Source organism: Natrix helvetica, assembly GCF_964273705.1.
Source record: "Natrix helvetica genome assembly, chromosome: 2".
NCBI lineage: Eukaryota > Metazoa > Chordata > Lepidosauria > Squamata > Natricidae > Natrix > Natrix helvetica.
In genome coordinates this window covers 3,341,368-3,353,998 of record NC_138552.1, presented here as the reverse complement: position 1 = coordinate 3,353,998, position 12,631 = coordinate 3,341,368, and the positions used below count along the sequence as shown (strand labels likewise).

Sequence of the window (12,631 nt, the reverse complement as noted above, 5' to 3'; positions counted from 1 at the left end):
GGCTGTGAAGGTTGGACCATAAGGAAGGCTGAGCGCCAAAGAATGGAGGCCTTTGAACTCTGGTGCTGGAGAAGACTCCTGCATTGAGTCCCTTGGACTGCAAGGCCATCCAATCGGTCAGTCCTAAAGGAGATCAACCCTGACTGCTCTTTAGAAGGCCAGATCCTGAAGAGGAAACTCATATGCTTTGGCCACCTCATGAGAAGGAAGGACTCCCTGGAGAAGAGCCTCATACTGGGAACAATGGAGGGCAAAAGAAGGACGACAGAGAAGGAGTCACTGAAGAAGTTGGCGTGAGCTTCAATGGACTCCAGAGGATGGTAGAGGACAGGAAGGCCTGGAGGAACGTTGTCCATGGGGACGCGATGGGTCGGACACGACTTCACAACTAACAACAACAATAAACTTTGGTTCTTCTGGTAGAACTTGAGAAATACCAGAAAGATGTGTAGTATCAACTCCCAGAATGAAGATTCATGGACTTCCATTTCCAGAATTCAGTACAGCTAGCTGGAAAATTTTGGCACTTGAAGTCTACTCATCTTCAAGTTGCCAAGATTGAGGGACACTGTCTTAAAACTCCCACCTCTTTTGTCCATCTTTTTCGGGATGCAAACATTACTTTGCAAACCCAGGACTGAATTGAGCCCCAGCCAGAGAGAAAGAGAGAGAGGGAGAGAGAGAGGGGGGGGGGGGAAGAGAGAGATTAGTTTTCCTGGCTGTTAATGAAATATCAATGGATGGATATTTTATTTTGCTGTGAATATCAAATTTTGCCACTGGCCTGTCAAGCTCTCATTTTCAAGAGGAACTTTATTTCACACTTCAAGACAGGCTGGGAAATTAGTTTCCCCCCCCCCCCCACCAAAGTCTCTCATTAGGGATTACAAAGTGAGCCGAATGCAGCTGAATTTTCCCTCCATTTTTAATCCTTCCCCCTCAACGTAGCTGATTCCAGGCTGTCAAGCTCCATTGACAAAAAGGAAGAATATACTACCGGGCAGCAGAAAAGCAGGTTATGTTAATCAACTCTGCCAACTTGGGAGCCATTTGGGGTGGATAATGTCCCCATTGGTCGGTTACAAAGTCAACTCAAAGCAACGCATCAACAAAGGGATAAATATCAAGATCCCATGAAGTATTAGTACAGCTTGGTAAAGCCACCCTTACAAGGATGCTGTGATTCAGTGGCTCAGATGCTGAGCTTGTCGATCAGAAAGGTTGGCAGTTCAGCGGTTTGAATCCCTAGCACCACGTAACGGAGTGAGCTCCCGTTCCTTGTCCCAGCTTCTGCCAACCTAGCACTTTGAAAGCATGTAAAAAATGCAAGTAGAAAAATAGGGACCACTTTTAGTGGGAAGGTAACAGCGTTCCATGCACCTTTCGGTGTTGAGTCATGCCAGTCAAATGACCACGGAGACGTCTTCGGACAGCGCTGGCTCTTCGGTTTTGAAAGGGAGATGAGCAGCACCCCCTAGAGTCAGGAATGACTAGCACATATGTGCAAGGGGAACCTTTACCTTTAACGTCACTTTTACCTTTATTTACCCTTGGAATACTGCAACTAGTTTTGGTCACCAAGATATTTTTTAAAAGTGGTTGAGACTCTGGAAAGAGTGCAGAGAAGAGCAACCAAGATGATTAGGGGACTGGAGACTAAAACATATGAAGAACGGTTGCAGGAACTGGGTATGTCTAGTTTAATGAAAAGAAGGTCTGGGGGAGACATGATAGCAGTCTTCCAATATTTAAGAGGCTGCCACAAAGAAGAGGGAGTCAAACTATTCTCCAAAGCACCTGAGGATAGAACAAGAAGCAATGGGTGGAAACTAATGAAGGAGAGAAGCAACCTAGAACTGAGGAGAAACTTCCTGACAGTTAGAACAATTAATCAGTGGAACAGAAGTTGCCTCCAGAAGTTGTGAATGCCCCAACACTGGAAGTCTTTAAGAAGATGTTGGATAGCCACTTGTCTGGAATGGTATAGGGTCTTCTAGAAGACCTCCAAGGTCCCTTCCAACTCTATTATTCTGTTAAAGCAGCCCCTTCATTGCAATTCAAAAGACTTAAACTGCTGGATTTGATGTCAGGTTTTTTTGCGGGTTATACTGGAGTTACACAAACCGAAATCCAGATGTTTGTCTGCATGATCCCCAATTCAACAGATGTAATTTTCTCCCTACCTTCTGCTTTTTCATGGGTTTGAAGAGCTCATGAATAAAAAGAGCATGTACTCTATGAAGCTGAGGTTTTGACAGTGGGGTTTTTGGTGCTCTCTGAGCTTGGTTGTTACCTTGAAGACATTTCGTGACCCAACTAGGTAACACCATCAGGGACAGAAGGGAAGGGGTGTGTGGAATGGAGGAAGAAGACTGTAGGGTCCCTGGTGCTTTCTGAGCTTGATGGTTTGCTTGCAGATATTTCATGACCCAACTAGGTAACATCATCAGTGTTAGAAGGGGATGGGGTTTGTGGAGTGGAGGAGAAAGTGAAGAGGAGGTGGAGGAGGAAGGAAGGAAGGAAGGGGAGGAGGAGGAGGAGGAGGAGGAAGAAGAAGAAGAAGAAGAAGAAGAAGAAGAAGAAGAAGAAGAAGAAGAAGAAGAAGAAGAAGAAGAAGAAGAAGAAAACAATGATGACTGTGGTATCCCAATGGGGTTTGTGGAGCGGAGGAAAAGGTGAAGAGGAAAAGGTGGTGGTGGAGGTAGAGGAGGAGGAGGAGGAGGAGGAGGAGGAGGAGGAGGAGGAGGAGGAGGAGGAGGAGGAAGAAGAAGAAGAAGAAGAAGAAGAAGAAGAAGAAGAAGAAGAAGAAGAAGAAGAAGAAGAAGAAGAAGAAGAAGAAGAAAAAACAATGATGATTGTGGTATCCCTGGTGTTCTGTGAGTTTGATTGCTTTATTGGAGATGTAGGTAATATAATCAGTGTTAGAAGGGGGTGGGGTGTGTGGAGTGGAGGAGGAGGTGAATGAAAGGAGGAGGAAGAGGATGACTGTGGGGTCCTTGGTGCTCTCTGAGCTTGGTTGTTTTCTTGGAGATGTTTCATGACCCAACTAGGCAATGCAATCAGTGTTAGAAGGGGATGGGGTATGTGGAGTGGAGGACAAGGTGGATGGGAGAGAACTAGAGGAGGAAGAGGAGGACTGTGGGGTCCTTGGTGCTCTCTGAGCTTGGTTGTTTTCTTGGAGATGTTTCATGACCCAACTAGGCAATACAATCAGTGTTAGAAGGGGATGGGGTATGTGGAGTGGAGGACAAGGTGGATGGGAGAGAACTAGAGGAGGAGGAGGAGGAGGAGGAGGAGGAGGAGGAGGAGGAGGAGGAGGAGGAAGAAGAGGAGGACTGTGGGGTCCTTGGTGCTCTCTGAGCTTGGTTGTTTTCTTACAGATGTTTCATGACCCAACTGGGTAACATCTTCAGAAGGAAGTGAGCTTTTTTCTTCCTGTTTATATACAAGTAGTTTGCCCTTGTAAGCAACAGAAAGCAAACTAATGAAGATCAAGCCACAGATAAACAGAGAAGAAACCCCTTTCCCTTCTTGCACTGATGCTGTTACTTATTTGGGTCATGAAATGTCTGTGAGGAAACAGCCAAGCCCAGAGAGCACCACAGACCCCACTGTAGGCCCCGGGTAATACCTGTCTCCTGTCAGGTGTACCTCAGGAGAAAAACAGTGAAAGAGAGTGTCTTACACCTCCAATGAAACACTTTACTCCTCTCCCTGACACTCTTATCCCACCTTCTTGCTTATTTCAGATCTCCAGGTGGCTTATTGTTCCTTGCCACCAAGTTGTGCCAACTACAAGGTCGGCTGTTTTTGACACCTATGTATGTATTCTGCCTCCCACCTTCTTAAGAAATTGCAGTTAGTGGTCTGTGATTATCGATATTATCCTCCCTTTTTTCCCCCATCTTTCTGGGGCGCAGCAGATGGCTTGGGCGTGCAGCATATTTGCACATCGTTCAGGGTTTTAGATCCCCCTTCTCAAATGAGGTCTCGGCCCAGGATTAATTAACTGGATCTTGAGATCTACCATAATTAAGGACTGGTCTGGCGATAATTGCGGGGAAATGTATGCCTTAGAAACATTTGTTTGTCAATGAAGTGTAATTAAGAGCCGTGTTTGGAGAAAGATCAATGTTTGGGATGTGTACAACAGACAAGAGGGAGAAAGAAAGAGAGGGAGGAAGGTGGGAGGACAGAGGACAAGGAAGGGAGAGAATGAGAAAGAGTAAGAGAGAGGGGGGAAGGGGAATGAGAGAGAGAGAAAGGGATAAAAGAGAAAGGGGAAGGGAAAGAAAGGGAGAGAATGAGAGAAAGAACAAAAAACAGAAGGAACACGAAAAAGAGAACAACAAAGGGAGAGAACAAGAACGAAAGAGAACAAGAAAAGAAGAGAGAAAGGAAGGAAAAGAGAAGGGGAGAGAGAAAAAGTCAGAAAGAGAAACAGAAAAGGAGAAGGAGAGAAGGAGAAAGATATATAGAAATTGAGAGAAGGAGAAAGATAGAAAGAGAAAGAGGCAGAGAGAGAACAAGGAAGAGACAAATGAGAGAACGAGAGTGAGAGAACAAGAAAAGGCAAAGAAAAGAGAACAAGAAAGAGAAAAGGGGAGAGAAAGAGAAACAGAAAAAGAAAAGGAGAGAATAAGAATGATGCATAGAAATTGAGAGAAGGGGAAAGAGAGAGAAGGAGAGAAGAAGAGAGGCAGAGATAGAGAACAAGAGAGAGACAAATGAGAGAATGAGAAAGAGGGAAAGGGAAAGAAAGGGAAGAAGGGAAAGGGAAGAAAAGGAAAGGAAAAGAAAGCAAGAGAGAAAGAACGGGAGAGAGAGAGAGAAAAGGAGAGAAGGAGAGAGGGGGGGTGACTCGACTTCCCTGGATGAATCAAAGTCCTTGATAAAGAGAAATTAGACATCAGAATTTTCTCGCCTTGCGCAGGGTCTCCCTGAAGATCGGTGCATTCGTTCCTCCTTCCTTCCTTTTGTTATCCCGCTTGTTTCTCCAGGCATCGTTCAAGAGCTTTACGGATTTATTGGAGAGGGAAAGAGTGACAGGTCAAACCGCGGAGGCAGGGAGAGCTTGTCGCCCGGGAACAGCCACTTCCTCCCAGAACAATGGGTTTTGGTTTGTTTTTAATCCAGGAGACGTGGTTCTCATTGCGAAGCTCCTTGCAAATTCACTTCCCCAGCTTGTTAATCCCTCACCTTCTCAAGGTGGAGGACCTGGGAAGCGATGTTCTCCGCATATAATACGGGGGATCGACCGATGCTCGCAGGTCCCCCGTCTTGCGGCGGGCCTTCGAGAGCGACAGTCGGCCTCGCAGTCGACACAAAAGGCAGTTGTACGCCTTCCTTGTACAAGGGATTTTTAAAAAAAAACAAATTTGTGAAATCGAACAGGATGCTCGGAGGCATTGTAGGAAGTTAGCACCCACCCCTCTCCTAGAAGAATGAAATATCCTGGGAAATATTGAAAAGGCAGAATATTACATTTCCCTGGATGTGAAAAAGGGAGAAACATGTTTTTAGGCAGGAAACAGACTCACTCTGAATAGCCCCCCCCCTTTTGTCAATGGGTCATTAGGGGCCCTGAGCTACTTTACTCTGCATAACAAAGATTGGATTAGCCTTCTACAGAAACTCACCACATGGCACCTGGGAACTCAACGAAGCTTGGGACTCAAAAACAATCTACAAAGTTAGCTAACACACACACACAAACACACACACACACACACCGCCCCTGGGAGTATGACAACCAATCAGAATCCATTTCTCAGACAGGAACAGGAAGCAGAGGGGTGGGGCCGAACAGAGTATAAAAAACCCAGCAAGTCTCTTTTCTCTCTCTTTTCTTCTTCACCCAACATCTGGAAGGATATGATTTCCCCTTTTCTGTTCAGGAGCTCCAAGGCATGTGATCCTGTCCACCCTTAATCCATCTTTCCAAGCAGCCTCCATGTCTCCAGTGTCTTTTTTCCCCCACTTGGAGCTGAACCCAGAAGGACATTTCTCCCAACAGCTTCTTCAGAGGTTTTGAGCATCGTTGAGACAGCTCCTGTCTCACTCAGCATAGATTGCCTGATGAATAAGAGAATAACACCATTGGAAGGGACCTTGGAGGTCCTCTAGTCCAACCCCTGCCTATAACATTCTGGCTGTCTAATCTCTTGTTAAAAAGACTTCAGTGATGAAACAGCCACGACTTCCGAAGGCAAGCCACTCCATCATTAATTAAGAAAATAACAGAGTTGGAAGGGACCTTGGGGATCTTCTAGTCCAACCCCCTGCTGGCTCTCCAGTATCTTCTTAAACGCCTTGACTGACAAGCAACATTAGGAAACTGAGGGGTCCTTGGTGCTCTCTGAGCTTGGTTGCTTTCTTGCAGATTTTTCATGACCCAACTAGGTAACATCAGCAGTGCTAGCAGGCAGTGGGGTTTGTGGGGAGGAGGAGGAGGAGGAGGAGGAGGAGGAGGAGGAGGAGGAGGAGGAGGAGGAGGAGGAGGAGGAGGAGGAGGAGGAGGAGGAGGACGGCTATGAGGTCTTTGGTGTTCTCTGAGAACAGAGAGCAAGCCCTACTTCCTTCTAGCACTGATGATGTTATCTAGTTCGGTCATGAAACATCTGCAAGGAAGCAACAAAGCTCAGAGAGCACCAAGGATCTCACCCCCTTCCTCCTCCTCTTCTTCCTCTTTGCCTTCTTCCTCCTCCTCCTCTTTCTCCTCCTCTTCCTCCTCTTCTTCCTCCCCCCTCCTCCTCCTCTCCATAAATCCCACTCCCTCCTCATTCTGATGATGTTACCTAGTTGGGTCACGAAACATCTGCCAAAAAACCCACAAGCAACTACCAAGGTCAGAGGGCACCAAGGCCCCCACAGTTCAACCCTGAGCTACAGATATTCTCTTCTAAAGTTTGTGCATCAGAGTGTTGTAGGTATCCCTTATTTTAACACTTTTCCTAAACAAGGCCAGCCCTTTAAGCCATCACTGTAGGACATTCGTTCTAGCAGGATGTTTTGTTAACTTGGATTTAGAGTTTTGGATGTTAAACCAAGCCACTAAATCTCTAATGAAGGTTAAAACTTTCGGGCAACAGCAGAGAAGAGAGAAAAGATTTGGGAATGGAGTGAAAAAATTGTATAGGTTACACAAATGGGCCCCAGGAGGACACAACGAATAAGAGTTGTTGGAAATTCCACTTCTGTGACCCCGGAATGGAATCAAACCAAATATCTGGAAGGCAAGTCTGCCAGATTACCTTCCTCAAAATCTTTTATGACATCCCCAGTAGAATTCTAGACCTCGATGAGGAGAGAAGATCACTTCCGGCCATGGTTAAAGATGCCCGTCACTGATAGGAACCAATGTCCTCAGATAAAACGAGACTTCAGCCGAATTTCTGCTTTTCCTTGGGAGAAGGACTTGTGAGCCTCCAGAGAAATCTTCCAGCTTCAGGACTTAATGAAAATAAGATTTAACAGGCGTCAAACTTGCTTTAATGCAGGAAGGAGGAGAGAGAAAAAGATGGTGCAATTGTACAAGGTTGGAGAAAAACATCGGCTCACGTCTCCATTCTTTCTTTTCTCATGCCCTGAATCACCATCCTAATTCCTGTCACATTATGAGTCAGATGTTTAGAAGAAAAGAGAAGAGGGAAGAGAAGAAAAAAGAAGAGAATAGAATAAGGAAGAGAAGATAGAATAGAATAGAATAGAATAGAATAGAATAGAATAGAATAGAACAGAACAGAACAGAATAGAACAGAATAGAATAGAATATTTTATTGGCCAAGTGTGATTGGACACACAAGGAATTTGTGTTTGGTGCATCTGCTCTCAGTGTACATAAAAATACAAGGTACATTCGTCAAGAATCCTAAGGTACCACACTTAATGATAATCACAGGGTACAAATAAGCAGTCAAGAAACAATATCAGTGTAAATCATAAGGATACAAGCCACAAAGTTACAGTCCTGCAGTCATAAGTGAGAGGAGATGGGTGATAGGAATGATGAGAAGACTAATAGTAACAGTAATGCAGACTTAGTGAATAGTTTGACAGTGGTTAGAGAATTATTTGTTTAGCAGAGTGATGGCATTCAGGGAAAAAACTGTCCTTGTGTCTAGTTGTTCTGGTGTGCAATCTCTATCTATAATGTTGTTTTGAGGGTAGGAGTTGAAACAATTGATGTCCAGGATGCGAGGGGTCTGTAGATATTTTCACAGCCCTCTTTGATTCGTGCAGTATGCAGGTCCTCAATGGAAGGCAGGTTGGTAGCCATTGTTTTTACTGCAGTTCTAATTATCCGTTGAAGTCTGTCTCCGTCTTGTTGGGTTGCAGAGCCAAATCAGACAGTTATGGAGGTGCAGAGGACAGACTCAATCATTCCTCCGTAGAACAGAATCAGCAGCTTTTTGGACAGTTTGAACTTTCTGAGTTGGCGCAGAAAGAACATTCTTTGTTGTGCTTTTTTGATGATGTTTTTGATGTTAGGTGTCCATTTTTATTTATTTTTAAGACCGGATTTGACATTTGTATCCACCTATCAAGCCTCAAGGACTATTATGAATATTATTAAAATTAATATTGAGGCCACCCTTGGACTACTGCATCCAGTTTTGGTCATCACGATACACAAAAAAAAAAGATCTTGAGAATTATGGAAAGAGTGCAGAGAAGAGCAACCAGGAGGATTAGGGGACTGGAGACTAAAACATATGAAGAACAGTTGCAGGAACTGGGTATGTTTAGCTTAAGAGAAAGAAGGACCAGGGGAGACATGGTAGCAGTCTTCCAATATCTCAGGGGCTGCCACAGAGAAGAGGAGGGCTGACCTGTTCTTTAAAGCCCCTAAGAGAAAGGCAAGAGGCAATGCCCCAAAGGTGCTTTTTTTTCAAGAGGCAACTGGACTTTCTGGTTTTTCTTTGAAGATGTTTTGCTTCTGATCCAAGAAGCTTCTTCAGCTCTGTCTGGATGGTGGGGAAGGGAAGGATTTATCCTCCTTGAAGACAGCTGGTCATTTGCATCCTTTTAGAGGGTCATTGAGGCCATCTGGAGATTTATCTATGTCCTCAGAGTCACCTGAGTGATGCAAATGGGTGTGGAGCCTTCTTGGAACTGCTGAAAGGACCGTGTTGTAGACTGCTGATTGACAATGTCGTATCCCTCCCCCTCCGTTGAGAGAGGGCTGTTCAATTTGGACATAGATGCCCTCTGTCAAACCAGCGGTCCTCTCTGTCTGAAATGTGGACTTTGCTGTCTTCAAAAGAGTGGGCTTTGTCTTTTAAATGCAGATGGAGCACTGAATCTAATTCTGATGGGTTTGATCTCCTAAGTTGTGCCATGCGTTTGTGAAGAGGTTGTTTTGTTTCCCCAATGTACCGATGGCTCAGAAGCAACCAAAAGCTAAGGATACTTTTCCTGACAGTGACAACAATTTATTACTATATTTATTATCGATTGTATGGTTTTAATTTTGTACCTGTACACCGCCCCGAGTCCCTTCGGGGAGTGGGGGCGGTCTAGAAGTCTAATAAACTAAACTAAACTAATTAAACTCTAGCCCTGACTGATCTTACTTCCAGACGTTGTGGGTGCTCCTATCACTGCAGGTTTTGAAGACAAGGCTGGACATCCACTTGTCCGGAATAGGACAGTGATGCCTAATCGAGCGCCCAATGTGCGCATGCCCAAACCCCCAAAATGCAATGTGTGTGCAGCCCCCATGCATGCGCCCAGCTACCTGCACATGCATGGCAGAGACCCAACAACCAGCTGGCCGGTGGGAGGGGCACGCGCATGCACAGTGTAGCTGAACTAGGTTGATAGCTTGCGTGCATAGGTTCGCCATCATGGGTATAGGATCTCATGCTGGAACAGGAAGTTGCACTAGAAGACCTCCAAGGTCCTTTCCGGCTCTATTCTGATTGATTGATTGATTGATTGATTGATTGATTGATTGATTGATTGATTGAAAAAGATACTAGTTGGCAAAGCACTGAGATTCTAAACTAACTAACTAACTAACTAACTAACTAACTAACTAACTAACCATGGAGAGAAGCAACCTAGAACTAAGGAGAAACTTCCTGACGGTTAGAACAATTAACCAGTGGAACAGCTTGCCTCCAGAAGTTGTGAATTCTCTAACACTGGAAGTTTTTAAAGAGGAAATTGGCTATCCATTTGCCTGAAATAGAATAGGGTTTCCTGCCTAGGCAGGGGGTTGGACTAGAGGACCTCCAAGGTCCCTTCCAGTTCTATTCTGATTGATTGATTGATTGATTGATTGATTGAAAAAGTTGGCAAAGCACTAATGAGATTCTAAACTAATTAACTAACTGACTGACTAACTAACTAATCAAGGAGAGAAGCAACCTGGAACTAAGGAGAAATTTCCTGACAGGGAAAATAATTAATCAATGGAACAATTTGCCTCCAGAAGTTGTGGCTTCTCCAACACTGGACGTTTTTAAGAAGAGATTGGACATCCACTTGTCTCAAATTGCACAGTGTCCCCTGCTTGAGCAGAGGGTTGGACTAGAAGACCTCCAAGGTCCCCTCCAGCTCTCTTCTGATTGAATCCATGGTAGACCATTTCAAAGGTGGCATATCTGGGATGGCTTCTCTTTTTTTGCTTCCTACCTGACTCACTTCCTTCTTCTCTTTTTCCCTTCCTGCAGGGAGCATCGTCCAGCCTGGTGGTCAAGTTTGCCGACACGGACAAGGAGCGCACTATGCGCCGGATGCAGCAAATGGCGGGTCAGATGGGCATGTTCAACCCCATGGCCATTCAGTTCGGAGCGTACGGCGCTTACGCACAGGCAGTGAGTATCAACGCAACCAGGGGGTTCTGAAGGGTGGGCATTGCCCCAGAATTGAAGGTCAGGAGGCATCCCGTACACTACAGGTAGTCCTCGACGTACGACCCAAAATTTAGGTCGCTAAGCAAGACATTTGGGAGTTCTGTCCCGCTTTTACAACCTTGGTTGCCACCTTCGGTAAGCCAATCGCTGCGGTTGCTAAGTTAGTAACACTGTTGTTAAGTGAATCCTGCTTCCCCCGTTGGATTTGCTTGTCAGAAGGTCACAAAAGGGGACTCATGTGAACCCGGGACACTGCGACCGTCATAAATGTGAGTCGGTTGTCAAGACTCCGCAGGTAAATCCTGTGACCATGGAGGTGCTGCAGCGGTTGTGTGAAAAAGGGTGATAAGTCCCTTTTTTCAGTGCCATTGCAACTGGTCACTCAATGAAATGTCGTAAGTCGAGGACTCTCTGTATCTGGGATATAAGTAGGCCAACTCTGGCCCCCAAAACCCCTTGGAAACTCAACAGGTATCATCAAGGACCATCTCAAAACTACAAGACAAGTTGGCCTTCATGAGAGCAGGTGCCTCCTCCAATTGTGAATTCTTTCAGACACATCAATGGCGCATCTGTTCCATAAACGAAGATGGGACAACTTAGCTCCCACTCAGGGGTCCTTGGTGCTCTCTGACCATGGTGGTTTTCTTACAGTCCTTTCGTAACCTAAACTAGGTTACCAGTAATTATGTTACGTGGTTTGGGCAACGATAGGCGGGCAGCAAGGGTGAAATGCTAACGGTTTAGCCGAACCAGTATTTCTGACGATCAGCTGTGACGTGCGATTTATGTTAGCTAGAATCTAATTAGATTCTAATTCTATGTTAGCTGGAAAGCAGGAAGTCTAGTTGGACTTCCTGCTTTCTAGCTAATGTAAATCACCTGGACCAGCGAATTCCCCCCAGGGGTGAAATCTACTTACCTTTGCAGGCGTGTTCAGTAGCAGGCTTGTCCCATTGATGCTCTGCGCATGTGAGGAAGGTTCTGCGCATGTGTGCATGCTTACATTTGTGAACCAGTAGCAAAGGTAAGTAGATTTCACCCCTAGTCTGCAGGAAAGCCACCGAGTTCAGAGAGCACCAAGGATCCTACAATCTTCCTCCTCCACCTCCTCTTCCTCCTCCTCTTCCTTCTTCTTCTTCTCCTCCCCCCCCCTCTTTGTAAACCCCACTCCTTTCTCGTCCCAAAGGGGCTTTTTTTTAGGAGGCAACTGGGCTTTCCGGTTTTTCTTTGAAGGCGTTTCGCTTCTCATCCAAGAAACTTCTTGAGTTCAGTTCGGTTGCTTTCCATGGTGCTGAAATCCATCTCTCTCTCTCTCTCTCTCTCTCTCTCTCTCTCTCCCTCCCTCCCTCCCTCCCTCCCTCCCTCTCTCTCTCTCTCTCTCTCTCTCTCTCTCCTGGTGGAAGCCTTGTAGAGATTCTCCGTCATCCAGGTCATGGTTGTCCCAAAGGTGCTTTTTCAACAGCCAACTGGACTTTCTGGTTTTTCTTTGAAGACATTTCCCTTCTTTAGCTCTTCTAGTCCCCTGAAAAAGCAGGAGACCCTATACAGACTAAAGGAATAAGAGAATGAGATAATAAGAGAAGAACAGAGTCAGGGGGACCTTGGAGGTCTTCTAGTCCAATGCTCAAGCAGGAGACCCTATACAAAGGAATAAGAGAATGAGATAATAAGAGAAGAACAGAGTCAGAGGGACCTTGGAGGTCTTCTAGTCCAACGCCCTGCTCAAGCAGGAGACCCTATACAAAGGAATAAGAGAATGAGATAAT

The 12,631-nt window shown here is 45.5% G+C and overlaps 1 protein-coding gene across 3 annotated transcripts in view; it reads left to right on the top strand.

Moving 5' to 3' along the window:
• Positions 1–12,631, top strand: part of CELF4 (CUGBP Elav-like family member 4) — a gene marked incomplete at its 5' end in the record, with an annotated part of 811,277 nt that overhangs the window by 703,691 nt on the left and 94,955 nt on the right. For all 3 annotated transcript variants that reach the window (XM_081940919.1, XM_081940921.1, XM_081940920.1), the window contains one exon: positions 10,680–10,823. In XM_081940919.1, the coding sequence (XP_081797045.1) occupies positions 10,680–10,823 (144 nt within the window). The remainder of the gene's footprint in view (positions 1–10,679; positions 10,824–12,631) is intronic.